The sequence below is a fragment of the Phocoena sinus genome, chromosome 19 (genome assembly GCF_008692025.1).
Source record: "Phocoena sinus isolate mPhoSin1 chromosome 19, mPhoSin1.pri, whole genome shotgun sequence".
NCBI classification, from domain to species: domain Eukaryota; kingdom Metazoa; phylum Chordata; class Mammalia; order Artiodactyla; family Phocoenidae; genus Phocoena; species Phocoena sinus.
The window spans coordinates 24,027,793-24,046,653 of record NC_045781.1 but is presented as its reverse complement, the minus strand read 5'-3'; the positions used below and the strand labels follow the sequence as shown (position 1 = coordinate 24,046,653).

General features: G+C 47.0%; 1 protein-coding gene across 1 annotated transcript in view; it reads left to right on the top strand.

Moving 5' to 3' along the window:
- N4BP1 (NEDD4 binding protein 1) overlaps positions 1 to 16,141 on the top strand; it is a 47,875-nt gene extending 31,734 nt beyond the window's left edge. Inside the window, exons 3-7 of the mRNA XM_032612426.1 lie at positions 3,649 to 3,779; positions 5,350 to 5,446; positions 7,591 to 7,698; positions 9,378 to 9,485; positions 11,298 to 16,141. Of these exons, the coding sequence (XP_032468317.1) occupies positions 3,649 to 3,779; positions 5,350 to 5,446; positions 7,591 to 7,698; positions 9,378 to 9,485; positions 11,298 to 11,655 (802 nt within the window). The 3' untranslated portion in view covers positions 11,656 to 16,141. The remainder of the gene's footprint in view (positions 1 to 3,648; positions 3,780 to 5,349; positions 5,447 to 7,590; positions 7,699 to 9,377; positions 9,486 to 11,297) is intronic.
- Positions 16,142 to 18,861: the final 2,720 nt, after the last annotated feature.

Here is an 18,861-nt window from a genome sequence, read left to right as displayed (position 1 = left end):
TTAAGCAATAGGTTTGAACCCCACCTTAGAGTCATTCAGGCCCACCCATCCCTGGGTTTCTGCAAAGCCTTGTTTATTTGCCTGTCCAGTGTGGTGTCTGCAGTTTCTAACACACCGTGAGAAATTCCAAAATACCCTACTTAATGCTGCTGATTATGCACATCTCTACTTGGTTTTTCCCATTTGTCACCACGAGTGAGTCAAACAATGAGTAAATGGAAATTGTTTGTGGTGTGTGGCTAGGCATCACCATGGAGGCCAGATAACACTCGGTCTCTGTCAGTTTGAAACTTCAGCATAAGAGCACCTGACTTATCTGTGTAGATAATTTTCCATGTAGATGAGGTTTGTCCCTTCACTTGCCTCTACATTTTAACCATTTTTCATGCTAGTCTTTCTATATCAGGGTTCCATGGCTATTTTTATTAAGTGGAAGCTATAGAAAGGGATTCTTCTTTCCTGGGTAACTCAAAAGGTTTCTCACTCTTTTCCCGCACCACTGCCCTGTCTTGGTTCTGTGATGGCCATGAGTGTTTATCAGGTATTTATTTCTCACCCACCTCCTCTCTGCTTTGGGCCCTCTTTCTAGTTGACTGTCTGCTACAGTATGGAAAGCAACCAGATATTATAAGTTGTTCCCAAGTTTATGGAAACAGGAGTTTAAATCTCCCTTGAGAGCTGCACATCTGGCTTCTCAGGCTTAATATCTGTTAATTCTATGTTTGGATCTGCGAACCCCAGAGCTTTGGCCTTCACAGACGTAGAGAGGTGTTATTGTATGTATACCCTTTGTCTCTGAGTCCGAAAAGACCACTGGTCTGAGTTTACCTGTCAGCAAGTTGCTCTGGTTTGATTGCAGGGAGGCTAGGAGACAGCACATTTTTTGCCTGGTCAGGGTGTGAGAGTAAAAGTAGGCAAGGTCAAGGACACTTCGTATTATTTTAAGGTCAGTAATTTGGCTCCACTTGATTTTGTTTCTGTTGTTTTATGGATGAGTCCATTTGTTCTCTACCAGAATTTTGAACTGCTATTTATTCCTAAAACAGCCCTAGAGATTTTTCAGGGTATTAAAAATGATTTGATCTTATCACTGAGGATAACTAACCCTTTGGAAATTTGTTTTAGTGCTAATGATTCTAGAAACTCCACTTTCCCCCTCTAAGCTTGTGAGGGGTCCAGGGCAGCAGAATTTTATCTGTCATTTCCCTCCTTTTCCTTAGTGACCCAAGGTAATGGACTGGGGACTTTATTTCCACCCAGTTTCTACTGTTTCCATCAACAGAAGCATTTAAGGAAAGGAGGAGAAAAAGAGTTCATACACATTTGTGTCTGATGAATAAACTAAGAAGGCACTTTAAGCTTTTTTAGTGCATTTATCTCAAGGGTAAGACCCCCCTGTACAAAAACTACCCCCCCGCCCCAGTAATAAATGTCATATTGCTACATTCTTGCCATATTTAAATGCTTTTTTATAAATAAACCACTGCTAAGTTATTTCATCAAGAATGGGTTTGTTTACTTGCATACGTTTTCTGGGGTATATTTGATGCCTGTGCAGTCTCTTATTTATGGTTCACTGAGAATGAGAGTGGGCTTTAGCCTCTAAAAGGAGGCATTTCTGAGCCACTCTTCTGGACTTTAGATGTTTCTTACAGGTCCAGCCCATTCCTGCTCCATGAGAATGTAGATTTAGTTGGGGACAGTACCGCTGAGGGGGTAGTTGAAAGGGCACTGGCCCAGGAGTGAGGAAATGTCAGTCTAATCCCAGCTCATCCACCCTCTGACAGTGCAAGCTGGGCAAGTGGCTCTGTCTCTCAAGAGGTGTTTCATTCTTTTTATCTCTAATGTGACTTTAAATGCATTCCTAAGTTCTGTGGTTCTGGTGCACAGTACAAGAGAGCAAGTCAGAGAAAAGAAGAGGGATGGTTGAGGGCCTGTGTCTAGAGACAGCTTCATAGAAGAAGAGTGACCGGCCTTGGGTCCTGAGGGCATTCGGGGAGGAGGTTTAAGAGATAAGAAAAAGCTCAGAATCCAGGAAGAGTCAAATGGCAAGACCACCTGGGCCAAAATGCAGTGTGATGACCGGATGGTGGTGGAAGCAGAAGGTGTGCTTTGGCCAGATCCCCTCTGACTAGTCAGGTGTGGAGGCGCCCTCGAAGCCAGGCACTGGATTTGTGTAGGAGAATGATGCTGTAGAAGGCCCTGAGCAGAATCAGAGACGGCATGGCTGCATTTCAGGGTCAGTCTGACTGGAGTCAGTGCAGGTGGGTTAGAATTAGCAAGGCCTGGGGGTGACTTGGGACACTTTGTGCCTGAGGAGGCGGAGCTCCAAATGAAGGAAGTACCTGCCAAGTGGTTTTGAGATGTGAGAAGACAGGACTGAAGATGCAGAATTTACTGTCATTGCATCATAGGCGATCGTTGAAGCAGTGAGGACAGCTTATGCTAATCTCAACTGTAACATCCCAGGGATTTCTCCCTTTTTCTAATACTCATGAGTAGACAAATGGATTACTACCTGCAAAATTTCAAACTTTTAAAAACACTTTTTAAATAAAACCTTTACTTTTACTTAACTGCTGGAGAATAAATTTTAAATATTTTTCTTCTTTTCTTTTGAAATTTGTTACCAGGTTTTGGGATGGGGAACAGTTTTTAATCCTCTATACCAGGGGTTACAAGTTAGGGGCCAAATCTGGGCACCACCTGTTTTTATAAACATGGAATTTAGCTACACCCCCTTGCTTACGGTTGACAGTTCAACCGTGGCGCAGCAGACAGTGCCTGGCCTTTTGCAGAAAAAGTGCACTCAGTCATGTTCAGTACTGTCCCGTGTTTATTTTCTGCCTGCTTTCTGCTTCGTTCAGCAAAATCACAGCCATGGCCCCCAGGTAGTTTCATTTGAGCCTTGCCCTCAGCTTGTTTCCTGGAAGCTGTGTAAACTGAGTCACTTTCACAGTTCTCCAGAAAGTGGATGCAGCCCTCCCGGAGCCACAGGCATTTGTGAAGCCTTTGGAAGTTGTGGTGGTGAGGACCGTGTCATGGAATAGTTCTGATCGCAGCTGCTTCTGCTTCAGCAACAAATTCCTTCATAAAATTCATAGAACATTCTTAGAGGCCCGTGGACTAGGTCTCTTTATCTGAAAACAAAAATAAAAGGTGTCATAAGGGCTTCCCTGGTGGCGCAGTGGTTGAGAGTCCGCCTGCCGATGCAGGGGACACGGGTTCATGCCCCGCTCCGGGAAGATCCCATGTGCCGCGGAGCAGCTGGGCCCGTGAGCCATGGCCACTGAGCCTGTGCGTCTGGAGCCTGTGCTCCCCAACGGGAGAGGCCACAACAGTGAGAGGCCCGAGTACTGCAGGAAAAAAAAAAAAGGTGTAATAAACAAGTATTGCCCTGAAGCTAAAACTGCCTTCTATCACAAAAGCACACTCATTTAAATCAGCTGAATAAAATACAACAGAAATCAGAGCTATTAAGAATCCTCCCTCCTATCATGGGTCCTCTCTTGGCTTTGCAGAGCAGCAGACTATTAAAGGAAATTATTAAATTAAATAATTAATTATTAAATTAAAATGATCATGGTGAAACTTAACATACTTTAAGCATGCTTTAAACTGAAATAAATTTTACTTTTTCTCATATAGCCATGGTCTGAAAAAGTTCTTTTCTTGTCGTGGAATTGCGATTGCGGTTGAATATTTTTGGAAGCTTGGCAACAGAAACATCACTGTATTTGTCCCGCAGTGGAGAACAAGGCGTGATCCTAATGTCACAGGTGAGGCAAACTGATTTTTCCAGATTACTAATTAGGTATTTAATAAGTTGGCTTGTAATTGCAACACACACTATTTAGAATAGAGTCATGTGTAGCAACTTTAAAAACAAAACTGTAAATTCTTTGCACCCAGTAAAAAAAAATCAGTTGAAGAGTGTTACAGCATAAGAAATACTTGGGGGAAGGATGGAAAGTTAAATAGCTGTTTATATAGAAGGTTATATTAGACTTCATTATATATCACAAAAATTTTCTTTGACTTTCTAAAAAGTTGATTAAATATGTCTTTCTAGTAGCCTGGGTTTCTTACTCTTTAAACAGTATTTTTGAAAATGGCCATTTGATAAACTTGGAACCCTCCAAGAGAATGTCTTTTTAACAGCCTGTTTAATAGCTTAATATAAGTCACTTATGTTAATTGTATGGTACTGTGTGGCTGACCTGCAGGCCACACACGAAAGATTTGAACTTACTATAAATCCTTAAGTATTCCAGAGAAGCTTGAAGTTTTTTGTTTCTTGGGTCGTAATAGGAAAACCAGTGAAAGGGCTATGCCAGGCAGCTTAACACATCAGATTACCTGGAAATAAAAGGTAGGTTGGGAGGAGGAAGCGTGAGAACAGGACTCACCCAACACATTTACAACAGGAAGTAAAACTTAGTCACTGTTGAGGTGGAAATGGTAAAACCACATTTCCCAAGTATCCCAACTTGCCTCACTCAGGGGAATGTATTCGTCCTAACAGAAGGTACTTGAGAAATGAGGCAGATCCACTCATTTCAGTTATTTTTGCAGTAAGATCCCTGTAAGAGTCTTGTAAGCCTTATGTGCTGTGCATTTCTAGAATCAAAAAGACACCATGTTTGGGCACTTCAGCTTAAGTCAGTGGTGAGTACCATTGTAGGGAATGTAGGTGTGGGGATCTTAGATTCTGAGCTTTTAGCTTCATTTTTGCCCATTACTCGTTTGTAGCTTTGGCCCTCCTTTATCTTCTGTCACAACCCACTCCCATGAAAATCAGTAAATATTTGTACAGATAACAGAGAGAGGTTAGATAGGATGCCAACCAGAGGGAGATTTGACAAACTCTTGGAATAGAGACCAAGCCTGCCTTTCTTGGGATCCGGACAGAGCAGTTTGTCTGCTTCTACTGCCATCACTCTTCCTGTTCCCACCCCTGCCCTCCCTCCCAGGGACTCTTGCCCTTACTCTCTTTGTCCTCTACTGCTTATAATGTGGCTGTGAAAAAGTTCTTAATGGTAAGATCCATTAATACAGGTTTATGGTTTACTCTTCTTAATTTAAGAAGCAAATGAGTTGAACAGTTTTAAGTTTAAAAAAATAGCTAAAGTCAGTTTTTATGTTATATTTGTCTTAGTATATGTCTTGCTTGATTTTTTTTCTTTCCCTTCCGTCCCAGTAAGTTAGTAACATTGAGTCTTCTTGAGTCAATAGAAAAAGGGTTTCCCACAACTCTCCAGGTGAAACATTTGGGAGTGCTTTCATTTATTTAAATATCTGGGAAGATAGCCTTTTTCTGAATGTGTATTCAACTTATTCCATGAACAGAACAGCACTTCTTAACCCAGCTCCAGGAGCTCGGAATATTATCTTTAACTCCTGCACGGATGGTCTTTGGAGAAAGAATTGCTTCTCATGATGACAGGTATGAAAGGCTGGTTTCCTTTCTAAAGTGGGTGTGGGGTGGTGAGGGGCCAACCACCTGCTCCACCGGACAGTGGACACACTTGGCTTGGGTTTGAGAATTTTAACATTTATGGTCATTAAGGTTACACATTCAGTGGTCTTTGCTGTACGGTTTAGGAGATTACCAAAGAAGCTGCTGAGTTAGAATTTTTAATAAAACATGACTGAGAATCTATAAGTAAAAGCAGATATTGAGTTTGTAGTCTTTTTGATACTTCCTAAAAGTAATGTTTGTCTTATCCTAGTGTGGCAGCCTCAAGAGTGGTTTTCAAACATTCCTCTGTCTCCTGCTGGTTATACTTGGCCAGTGACTTAGTCTGTCATTGTGATGCCTGAGCCCTCAGTATTTCTTCCACATCATAGAACATGGTCTCAGCTGCCCCTCATGTTATAGGAATAAGCTGCATTTCTTAGGTTGTTACATTGCTCAGAGAACAGGTGCTGAGATGACAAGTGTCTGGGAACCTAAACAGTGGCTGCCTGTTCTTTCCTCTCCTGCCCTCACCCTCTTTCTTTCTCTCTGGCCTCTAGCACTTAAGCCCCCTAGTGGTTTAGCCTCAGCGTTCTACCACAGTGCTCCCCCACATTGAAGACAGTGCTTAGCTTGTAACCCAAGGTAGTGAGTGATGGTCAGATGGGTGAGAGCTGAAAAGAGGGGCTTAGCAGGGGAAGGGGACTTGGGGTGACAGCGGACATTCAGCAGAACGTCCAAAGGGCCTTCTCACTGACAGCCCCTTACCCTTCACCAGGCTGGTATGAGAGACCAGATCTGATGGGGAGAGTCAGGGGGTGGCATGAAGAAGAGTGTGAGAGGGGGCACCTTTGGGCCGGGGCGTAGGTGAGAAGGTACTGGGAGAGTGGGATGGAGGGCCCACCCTTGCTCCAGCTCTAAGATACTGGGTAGGGACCGTGGAGTGCTCAGGTGAAAAGGCAGGTCGGACCGCCAGGCTCGTGAAGAACCTTCAGATGCTCTAACGCTGCAGCTTCATTCTCACACCAGCAGAAATTGAATGCATACGCAAGTGTGTAGGCTAGGCTTTTGCTTAATTTATATGGGTCTCTGGGTTTTTAGCAGATGTGAACATGAGTCCTGATGCACAGTACATGCACGGAAGCCCTTACTACCTATTTTTGTTAATACGTCTGGGCAGATATTACCACTTACAGTTCATGTCAGTTAGAAATAATTTAAGATACTTATTAATAAATCCAAAATGCTAAATCATATTTACTTACCAAGCAAGGTTTCCTAAGATTTCTGAAACTAATGAGGCTTGTTTTTTAATCTTCTTTTAAGTACTCACTACTTATTAATAAAAGCAGTTGTTTGCACCTTTAATTCTAGTAGTGATTCTCTTACTTTATTGTTTGATTATCTTTGTCTACATTGCCTCAGGCAAATGTGGTTATCCTGATTAGGAGATAAAACTCATATTATCCTCACAAATCTCTCATTAAGAGGGCTTGAACATGAATAATCTCCAACAATGAAATAGAATTCTCCTTAATATTTAATTCTTAAACTCTTTGATTACCATGTATCTTTTCATAATTTGCATTTGAGTGGATCTATAACTTGGACTAAACTGAATGGCAGTTCTGGACATCTCTTCTTAAGTCAGAGCAGAAAATGTGAATTTAGGCATGAAAAGAAACATTGCGAGGCCGACTGTGTCAAGCAGCTACTCTTAGAACCAAAGTACTGTAGCTTATCAACTAAAACCCTAACAGTGATTTCACAGGCTTGTCAACTCTTATTCATTCTCTGCTCTAGTCCTCATGCATTATCTTATTACCACCCTTTATTGATAATACAACTTCTCTAGAAAGATGTATAAATTATGGTTGAGATTATTTTGAAAAAGAGTTAGATTGTATGAAAACCAGATCTTCATTTATAATTATTCTAGTAATTTCAGATGTTCAGTATTTCAGATTGATCTTCAGTTGACAAGGGCTTAACTTTCTGCTTCCCAGCCTTGGTTAAATTCTTTGGTGATTTTCCTGTGAAGAGGAAATCCTTTTGTTTTCTTATAACACAGCTTCTCTGAGCCAGGGATGCCTGCCTGCTTGCCCGTTTTAACCACTTTTATATTACCATAGGTTTCTACTACACTTAGCAGACAAAACTGGTGGCATAATTGTAACAAATGATAACTTCAGAGAATTTGTGACTGAGTCAGCCTCTTGGAGAGAAATAATTACAAAAAGGTAATATTTTCTTCTTTGTCTTTGGTCAGAGATGTCTTTTGTTGTTTATTATTTGTTTTGCGTCCACCTTGGAAGCAGTGTCGAGGGCCTAAAGTATCATAAGACTATGCTCCCACTCCACAGGATGGCTGGCCCTTCTGAGTAGGTGGGAGGACTCAACACAAAGCAGTAGCCCCAGCAGGTGATGTGTGACCATGCTCTGGTGCCTACAGGTGTCTTCTGTAGATCAGTTTTCCCTGGCAGGAGGCAAGAGGCACATCGTTGTGGCACAGTTAACTCTCTGTTAACTGTGATGGAGCAGAAATGGCCACCTGACTTCACCTTGCCCTGATGCCGAGGGATACTTGAGCAAGTCATTGGGCCTCCTGACTTTCCTCAGTTATGAAATATGAAGGTTGGGGTTCAGTGACAACTACGAGTTCATCAAGAGGGTGGGACCAAAATCAATATGCTGATTGGGCTTTCACTTTTGGGAGAGGAGAGAGAGTTTCTACTTTTTACTATCTGATGCTTTTCTTGAGCATTTTACCATCATTTTACCAAGTTTAGTCATCTGTATTGAAAACATGTTGAATATCATCCAAAATAACAAAGTCAGGAGTTTGCAGTCACTGCTGTAAGTTTTTTGTTTGTAATGACACTGAATGTGTTCAGCTGCATTAAGATCAGTGAACACAAGCTTCCAGGACTTTCCATTAGCAAGCATCGTCTGACAAGTTACTTAACAAAAAGCGATATCCTTAAGGTAGTGCCAGGGATGGGTCACAAATGCCACAAATCTAAAAAACATACCTCAAGGCTGTGTATATCTAGTATAGCTATTCTATAACTAGTGTAACTACCTACTTACCTCTTTAGGGGTTTCACAGTTGCCACTTGTCTGATATTTATATTTTGTTGAATCATTGGAGGATTTTAGAAAATGATTCTTTGGTTCATCGTTCTAGAAAATGATGCCCAGGTGAAAGTTAATTACTATATGCATTTTGACTGAAAAAACTGTTGTTGATAGCTGAACTCAGAATTGGTCTTTGACCTGGGTACAGTTAAACAAGCCATTAATCTTCTAGTATGTGCTTCTGTTGGATCTGTGCCCTGGGCTCATTGTCAGTATTGGACACTCATCTGTGTATGCATGGAAGGTTTAAATGAGTCGAGACTCAGTCACACACCAACCCATTGCCTTCAGAATTCATAAAACAAGGCAGAAACCAAAGTCCAAGCAGCAAACCAGTCATTTGGACTTTTTTCTTTTTTAAACATTTTTGTAGACTTGATAAATCATGTTCAACTGACCTTCAATATTCTTTCTTCATACGCTGTTTCCCTTTTTTAAAAGAACATCAGTGGGTTTGCTTATGGACTCATTTATTCAAAAATTAAACCTTGGTTGAGCACCTGTTGTATCCTAAGACCGTCTTTCAGTCTTATTTTTCAAAGTTACATTGAAAGTCAGGAGAAGGAACTGCTTCCCAGGCCCAGATAACAATCTGAAAGTCTTGCTAAGAAATGTGAGAGCCAATAGGGTAAAAGTTTCTTACTCTATTGTATTGACCAATATTTGTATCCAAAAGAGAAATTAAAATGGTTTAACTGGGGCGTATTTGTTTTTTGCTTTAGGCAGCTAAGCAGCCTTTAATTTTTTTCCTCCAGCACTGTAACTGTTCTCCATGTTGTAGATTGCTCCAGTATACCTTTGTGGGGGACATATTTATGGTCCCTGATGATCCTCTGGGAAGAAGTGGACCTCGATTAGAAGAATTTCTTCGGAAGGAAGTCTTCCTTAGGTATTTCCTTTTCCAGATTGTCTTGCTTTTACAAGTTTGTTTCAGTTCTTTGTGCTTCAGGGCGAGTGCTCTCTCTCTCTAAAGATTAAAAATGGTGTTTTATTTTTTAAAGTAGCCTTAGATTTAGTGCTGGTGAAATAAATGTGGAATGTCTCCCAAAGACCAGATCTTCATTTGTGGTCCTTTTGGTTTTAATCCCAGGAGAGGATGGGGAGCCAGATTTTCTGTAGGTCTAAAAAGACAAAGCAGATTTTGCTAGCGGTCACTTATTAGTGAATGCTGCTTGGGTTCATGGTGTGTGTCTGAATATCTTTTTTAAGTTTATTTTCCCAAGTCATTTGCTTTGAATATTTTATGCTTATATTAATTTATTTACTCTTCAGGAATCACTGCCTGGGGAAGTGTTACTTTCTACCTCACGTAATAGAGAAGCCAGTATTCTTTATTTATCCGAAATTGATTTGATAGCTTAGGTTTTCTTTGTTGTGGATTTGGGTTTTTTGTTTGTTTGTGTTTAAAGACATGTTGCTTGCTAGTGGTTGTTTCTGTTTTCAGAATTCTCAAGTAATGGACGCTGTTAACTAAAGTGTCCTGTGGGCCTGAGTGGCAGATCATATTCCCCAGTGATAGACCTTTTCCCTTTTTTAAAGTAAAACAGGCTACATTTCTGTGTATTTCTCAGCAGATGTTTGCACAGGGATGCTATGGAGGTCTAAACTGAAAGGAATCAGACGCACAGCTCCCCCAGCTTTTTAAGGCAGTGAGACTATAGCTGATCCTTTCTATTTATAACAGGATCCTTTGGGGGGACGGGTGGTTCACACAGAGCTGTCTTCTGCACACAAGACCAGCATGATTTCAGCTCCCAGGTCTTGTGAGTCATTTCTCTTTTGAGCCTTTGGGTTTCATTACACAGATGAGGACTTAGTTCCCAAAGGTCCTGCTTCTCTACCGACACCAAGAGAACGGCAGCCATTTTTAACACCTGTTGGATGTCCATATGTCTCATTTTTCTTTCAGAAGTCTGAACTTGGAAATCCTCTGCTAGGCTTTAAGACCTGAGGCCTGTGTGCAAGCATCAAGGCCCATGGGTCAAACAGTGGAAGGAGAGTTCTGGCTCCTTCTACAGCCTCAGCAGCCTGGCAGCAGGGTCAGTCCTGCCTGCTCACCTAATGGCTCTTCACAAAAGTGTTAACTAATTGAATAAGAAGTTAGTAATAGCTCCCCCCACAGAGGGACTGAGCTTTTGAAGTTGGGAAAAGTGTTCAGGCAGCCCCATTTCTCAGCTGCAAGGCAGAGTCAAGTGGGAGGCTTTTTAACAGTACGGATGCTGTATACACACTCACGTGCATTCAAGTTGTGGGCACCAATGTCTCACTCAGACTTGGGGGGCTGGGGAGGCAGTCTCTCTGCCCAAAGTGGTTTCCTTTTTCTCAGCCCTGTCACCCAGGCTCCACAGAGAACCAGAATCTGCAGGAGAGCAGGGCCCTGTTTCCAGTTCTTTTGAAAGCTTCCAGGTGATTCTGGTATACCCTGCTTTAGAGCCAGTCCTCACAGCAGCAGGCCAGGGAGGTGGAGTCGCTCGTGAAGAGCTAGCATTCCCTGTCATGACTGATCGGGAATTGGTGTCACCGGCATCCTCACGGGCCCCACTGTGGACAGCTGCCATCCCTGCCTTGGCTGCAGTCTTCTATCTTGCCTTGAGGCCAGAGAGCAAGCAGCTCCTTGAGCCTTGGTGTCAGCAGCAGATGTTTAGACAGATTTCTTGTTTATCTCATAACCCAGCTCACCAGGACTTGCTTCCGTTCACAGAGATATGCAGCCCCTACTCAATGCCCTGCCAAATGTGGGCATGTTTGACCCCAACTTCAGAGTCCCTGGCACCCAGGCAGCCAGCACCGGCCACCAGCCTCCAGCCCGGATTCAGGGCACCCCACCCAGCCACTGGCTTCCTCAGCAACCCCGCTTCCCACTTTTGCCAAACCTTCCCAACATCCAGCAGAATCTGCCCATGCCAGCACAGAGATCTTCTGCGGAAACCAACGAGCTAAGGGAAGCCCTTCTGAAGATCTTCCCTGACTCAGAGCAAAGACTGAAAATCGACCAGATCTTGGCAGCTCATCCGTACATGAAAGACCTGAACGCGCTTTCCGCCATGGTGTTGGACTGAAGGCCGTCGGGAACTGGGGCTCCGGGCTGGAGATGCACTCAGTCTAGTATCTGCACGTGGTGGCAGGAAGTGACAAAATGTGAAGAAACCAATTTCCCAGTGGAAATGCTGTTGTAGTGTATAGAAAAAAAACAGATGTTTTGTGTATAAAAAAATCTGGGTTTTCAAAACCAGCTTTTTTCTATATATAAATTATGCTGCTATTACAGATTTAACATTTTCTGTAAAAGGAAAGTCTACATTTTCTGCCTGTTCAGAACTGTTTAATAGCAGTTAACTCTTGAGTGTACTTACATTTTTATGTTTTTTAAACTATTTTCCTTAACGCTGAAAATATTGACAAATGGATATGATTAGCCTTTCTAAATAAAAAAAGAGTTGCTTTCTTAGGGAAGGCAAGACCTCTTATATTTTCTTGAGATGACTATGTCACATCCGCTAACATGAAGTGTGCTCACCCCTCCCAGCCTCCTCTGCCCTCACCCCTGGAATTAGAGTCCCTAGGAGTTAATTTTGCTCCTCTGGGGTCTTTCATTGGAGCCATTTGTGAGAGTGAACAAGTGGTGCCACTAGATGGCACCTTGTGCCTATAGCCGTTGTTAACGACCAGGGCAAGGTTAGACGCACAGAGCACAGAACATCCAGGCCGGAAGAAACTTGAGAGCTCACTCAGTCTAGCCCTTCCTCCCCTCCCACCCTGCAGAAGAGGGAACTGAGGCTCAGAGTGCCCTCCGTCTGGACGCGCCCAAGTCCACAGCCGTGGACCGGATTCCTCGTCCTGGGCTCAGACACACTCACCAGCCAGTCCCTGACTGACTCTAGAAGTCACATATTAGCTTCTGAAGATACTAGTGGGATGTGAGAAAGTTTAGTGAAGAGCCCCATCATTAGAGTAATTTTGTGTCCACAGCCTTGGGAGACCACTCCCCATGTGAAGTTTGTGCAGCTTTGCCAAAAAAATGGTTTTCTATTCTCAAGAATGACCCAAGCCAGTAAATAGCATTAGTAGCTTCTGTGGGGACCCAGAGCCCCATATTTATTTTTCCTGTATTTGTCTCGCTAGTGTCCTCCTAAGCTGCCCTTCCTGTCTGTGAGTCTTTCTCAGAACTGATATCTTAGTATTGTGTTTTCAGTGTTGCCTAAATTCTGTGTCAGTGAAATACTTTTTCTGGCTAATTAATTCCTAACATCTTTATTGTTCTCTGGACCTTCAAAGGGCTCCGTATTTTATACCTGTTCTCTCCCTAGGCTGCTCATGGTCAGTTTCACGGCTGCCTTGTAGATCACATCTCTCCCGGTCCCCAGAAACAGCTTCCGAGCACTCGGTGCTGGTTTGTTCTTCATGGTGAAGGGACTTAGTTGGCCATGAGCAGACCTAGGTGTCTCCCCCCAGTGCTCCCTCCAGGCGTGTCTGACCCCCGCATCCCTCGAGGGGTGAGTCCAGAGTCCTCCAGGTGGCCGAAGTCGTACTTCAATCATGTTTTCTCTTGGATGCCTGTAAGATGCACCCTACCGTGGAGCCGCTTGTCGGCAAGGGGGCAGGTTGCCCGAGGCACCCAGCTATGCAGTGGAGGTGGAAGACTCGAGGCAGGCCGGAAGGCGACATTAGTCCCAGCCCCTGTGCCTCAGCTTCACAACTGGTGGTTTTTAAAAACAACAGCAGAGGTGTGAGGGCTGGGTCTTGCAGTGACTCTGACCTTTGGGGTCAGGGTTTTGTCCAGCAGCCTTGCCGATCCAGCACTTCTCCTGTTTCAGAGAAGGACCTAGAGGGCATACCTTGATCGCCAGGACTTAGCCACAGGTCTTCCTGGAAGGGGGCTGAGCCTCCACTGATGCCAGGTAGAGCTGGCTAGGCCTAGAGGTCAGGAGTTTCCTGGGCTCTAGAAGTGACTTGACCTTTGACCTATGAATTGTGTAAGCCTCTGTGGTCTTAGTATTGTTTCTGAGAGCTCTACCTGCCCTTTTCCACTTTCTCGGCTGCAGGAGGGAAGAACATAGAAGACCAAGTGGGAGGAGTGTCAGAAAAGCATTACTTACTTACCTTGGTAAATGAAACAATTCATGGTTCGTTCTTAAATCTATCAAGTTTAGTTAAATTTAATATTTTACAATTCAATTTTCAAGTGATTATTTTAAAAAGTCCATTACTTGTTCTCAGGCTCCTCTTAATACTAGGCTCAGTGTTGATGCTATAAAATATTTCTTGATGGTCTACCTCCCGTGGAAGAGTTCTAAACCACCTTGGGAGAGTCAGCAGCAGTGCTTCCTGTAACTCCTTGGGGCTGTAGGGGGCTGTCGTGTGCGGTGGCTCTGCATCCCGTATTCCATGGCATTCCATGGAATGAATGAAGTAGGTGGCAGGGCAGAGGATGCCACCCTCATTCAGTAGACTGGTGTCTGCTGCTCAGAGAGGTTGTCCAGGGTTAAAGAATAAGTAGGTGGTGATGCGGAGTGATTCCTGGGCCTGCATTCTTCCCCAGGCCCCAGGCTGCCGCCTCTGGGAGAAGAAAGACTGGTTTGACCTTTCTGTCAAGTAGCCGGTGTTTGAGACCCTGTAGGCTGCCAGCTGGAAAAACAGTAAGAAGGCCTCTCAGCCATCCTGGATGAAGGGTCAGCATTGTTCTGGCAGGCGTAGCGGGCCATGGCTGTATCTCCAGGGACTCTGGGGGCCTCTTGCAGCTTTTGGTGTCCGTGAGAGGAGGGATGGTTTTGCTTTATTGCCTGGGCTTATTGTGGCACGTGGGGAATATGATCCACGCATAGAAGCCCCTGAGGCTCTGAGCGCACCCCGCCACCGCCAGGTCCATGCCCCTCCCCCCAGGCCCTGGGCCCGGGCACCACCCCCTCTCAGGCCCAGCCTGCCTCCCACATACCTCTGAGACACCGCGTCCTTTGGAGGTCCCTCCCCAGTTCCGCCTCCCCACCAGCCCTTCCACGTCCCCACCTGTCCTTCCTTCCGTCCGTCCGTCCATCCATCCCTGGGCCCATCTCCTCTCATCTCCCAATGGTAGTTTGTTTGGTTAGTTACTCAGACTCCATTTCTGCATTATCTACCTCTCCATTATTCCCCATGTCCTCCAGATCCTTGAGATTAAAATAACCTGAAAGGAACTCTGTTTGTCGCTATTCCACCCCCCCCCCCCAACGCTTGCCACCCTTCACTACCCTGTCTGCAAACTTGGCCTCCACCCCACCACGTGGCAATAGTCTAGGAAAGTCATCGGAGACCGCCCAGTTGCCAAATTCAGAGGCCTTTTCCCAATCCTTAATCTCCGTGTCCACATTCAGTGACCGTAGCGTGACATCGTTGACCTTATTTCCCTATTTTCTGAGATTTCCCTCACTCCTAAACAGTCTTCATCCCTCTTCCTTCTTTTACCTAAAGGCCAGTTCAACAGGTGGTTCTCAAACCTTGGACCAGCTATGGGACTCACAGCGGGGAGGGCAGCTGTTAGTAAAAATGCAGATTGCTGGGCACTACCCCCAGAGATGTTTATGCAGTAGCTCTGGAGTAAAGCCTGGGAATCTGCGACTTCAGCAAGCTCCCTGGATGGTTCCCATGCGGGTGGCCCAGGGACCACATTTTGAGAAGCCCTCACCCTTAGGGGCCAGCACACTTCCCTGACTCCCACCGCCCCTCTTTGCAATGGCTTCCAGTCCCAGCTCCAGCCCTGCCCTTCACGAGTTCATTTCTAGCTCTACCTAGAAGCCCTGGGACATCTTCAGACCCACTGTCCCCCAGACACTGGGCCTGTGTCTGTTCCTTGCTCTCCTTTCCCGCCGCCCCCCACCCTGCCACAAGATCTCCTTGTCCACCCTTGTCCCTTTTTGGCCACTGCCCCCCAGTCACGCTCTCATGGCCTCCCTGTGGGCGTCAGAGGCTGACCAATCAGCCCGCCTCTCAGCTTTCCCCCTCTCCCTCCCAGACTCCACAACCGCTAGATTTATCTTCTAAGAACACATTTCTGCACACCCTTCTTCTTGTTCAGTGATCAGTGGCTCTCTTGACCAGAGCGTCAAGTTCAGACCTCCCTGAGCTTAGTATCCTTGGCTGTCCACCTCCCAGTTGTACCTGACTGCCCACTTTGTATAGCCCACCTGCCCACTCACTGCAGCCACCCAATTTCCTCTGTTACCTGTGAGCTCCCACCTCTGAGTGCATCTCTTCTCTGCTAGAAATGCCCTTTCTCCCAAATGGCGTCCCCGCTCAAAGGCCCAGCCCTGCGTCCTCTGTACCCTCGCCTAAAGCTTCTGACAGAAGCAGCCTCATGGCGTTCTGTGACCCCATAGCATTTGTGTCTTGCTTTCGGCACTCGCCACTCTGGCTGGTGTCACCGCAGCTGATTGTGTACCGTGTCTTACCTCCTTTTCTAGACTGTGAGCTCCTCGTGGGCAGGGCTGTCTGTGTTCACTCTCTGTATTTCCCACAGTACCTAGCACAGTGCCTTGCACTTAATAGGTGCTGAATAAAGTCTGCTCAATTGAACTGGAGGATGGTGCCTTCTTGACAGCGGCTTCTAGCAGCCAGCAAGGCCTTCAGAAATCAGATTCTCAGCAGTCACTCCTGGAACCCACTACTCTCCATTTTCCCTTCACGTCAAGGCTCTAACACCACCTGGTCCAGGGATGGGCACCCGCCCCAGGCTGAGCCAAGCAGTGTGCTCTGACGTCCTGCCCACAGGTGGCCGGGACAGACACCTGGCCAAGCTAAGGCCAGTCAGGACCACTCCTTGGAATTGTCCCCTCTGGTGGCGGTGGGGGAGGCTACAGAGTGTCACACCCAGGTCTGTCGGAGGCTGCTTCCTGCCCCGGGTCGGGGGAGGAGCTAGTCTACAGTGGGAGAGAAGCAGAAGCATGACAGCATGATTCCTGGTGGCATGAGTTCCAGGCTCCTGTTGTCATGGAAACCTGAGGGCTCGCATGCCTTTCCTCAGATGTCGAGGTGCCTGTTATCCTGACACACTTCACTCTTTCCTTAAGTTGGGTTTACATCCCTTGAAATCAAGAGTCTTGAGTGAAATACATATCACTGTCCTTACACTTGGCAGATCAAATGAGGGAAGCTCATTGTATCGTTAGGAAGATCCCAAAGACCAGAGCGTCAGCACTGCAGGAGTGTCCCCCCAGTCAGTTTCCAAGTAACCTCAGGAGGCTCCACCCACACCCTCATGCAGGGTGGTTCCTCCCTGGAATCCTCCGTCCTCTTGAGGCTGTGCCTTAACAAATGCCCTGATGTGAATTTCCTTGCTCCGTTGCCTAGCTGGGCAGAGACCAGGCCTGCTTCGTCAGGGTTAGACCTTCCGTACCCTTCCACACGCTCACCGGTAAGAGATCGGTGATGGGATCCTCCTTCCTAGCCCAGGGCTGTCGTGAGGAAGAAATGGGCCAGGAACTGCCTGACACAGAGCCCGCTCAGTGACTGTGGTGACTGGCTCTGCCCAGCAGCGCTGTGGGCACTTATGGAACTGTTCACACCCTTACAGATGATCCCAAAGGTAGAGATCTTGTGTCTCCAAAAGCTCAGCGATCTCGTCTTCTGGATTCTGAATGTTCTCCTCTGTCCCTGCTGGCTCACCCAGAGTGTGGTCCAGACCCTCCTCAGAGCCTCGACAGGGCTGCAGAGAGGTCCTGCTGTGACCTGGAGAGGACATCGCTCCCCTTAACAGGCTCGGCTCCCTGGAGAGCCCGTTGGTGTCGCAGCAGAGAGGGAACCAGAGGGACACCAGCAGAGCCGCTGCTTGGCCACAAGATGCGCGGGAAAGCTGATCCCTGGCTGACACAGCACCCGCCAGGCCGGGTCTTGCCTCATCTGCTCCTTACGCCGCTGCTTTGGGGTCTCCATATTGCAGGAGAAGAGACAAGGCCCGGCGATGCTGAGACTCGCACTTCTCAAAGCCCGTGTGTCCAGGATGCAGGATTTGAATTCCCGCAGGCCATTCCACCTCCCCGAGAGGCAGGCTCTGCCAGGGCGACTTAGCAGCCAGAATGGTGCCTGAGATGGACCCCCTCCCCCACCCAGGGAAGAGAATGGAGGGCTCGTGACCCGGGTCAAGGTTGTCAGCCTGCTGGGCAGAGGGAGGCTGTGGAAGGAAGCTGCCTCCCACCTCCCACCTTCCTGAGTAGTGGGGCCCGTGTCCAGCCCTGTTCCTGTGGGAGGACGCCAGGAACACGTTATTTTTTTTAAGTTGACCAGCACTGCAGAAGCGCCGTCCAGAGGAGGCCTGTGTGCACGTCATACCCGCCTTCCTCTTCATTTAAGGGGACGCACAGCAGTAAAGTGACCTTTGATGGGTTTTGAAAACCGAAAGCAGCCTTTTTTACAGCTCAGGTTCCAGTCTTGTGACATCTGTAGTTCCAGGGCTGGTGACAGTCATCGGGGAAACTGAGGCTGGGCATGCAGGGATTTGCCCAGAAACTGGGCATCAGTGCCCACAGCCAGTGCTGGAGCTGCAGCCCAGGAGCCCCGGGGCTCCTGGAATCAGCCCCCTGCCACCTCCTCCCACACGACTCCCAGCCACAGACTAGGGCCTTTGGGCCTTTCCCTCCCACCGCTCGCCCCACAAGTCCCCAGGGAGCCCTACTCGCCCCACAGTCTGAAACCCAGTCTGGGGTCAGGCCTGGGCAGGCCTGCCCTCCCCGCTCCCGGCTTCCAGAGAGAGGAGGAGGGGGCCTCCCCTGAAAAGAATGCGCTTGTCTGCCCGCCTGTCTGGCTCCGGGATCAGTCTAGGGTTTCAGCCACCAAAAAAGGCTGCAGGAAGGAGAGGGCCTCCCGCAGCTGGCCTCGAGGAGCTGCAGAAGCTGCTTTGCTCACATGACCTCCCCAGACTAGAGGGTCTCTCAATGACAGCGGGTCCCTCGCCCCTTGCCAGCCCCTCCTGAGGGTACAGCACGTGCCCCCTCCCCACCAAGGTGGGCAGGGCACTGGCGCTTCTTCCCATTTTAAGGCTAAGGAACCTGAGGCCCAGCGGTGAGTGGCGGGGGTAGAGCTGGAGCCCCAGCACCTGCATGCTCTGTGTGCTCTCTTGCCAGCCCCTCTCCCCTGTCCCTAAGCCGCCGCTGTGTGCCTGGGACAGTGCTGGGGGAGGGGAGAAACAGCCCTAAGGGGCCTTTCCAAAGCGCCCATGCTCCTCCCGCCCCGGCGGTGAGGGCATGGGCCCTTCTCTGGCACTTCCTGCTGTGTGACCTTGAGGAAGTTATGCAACCTCT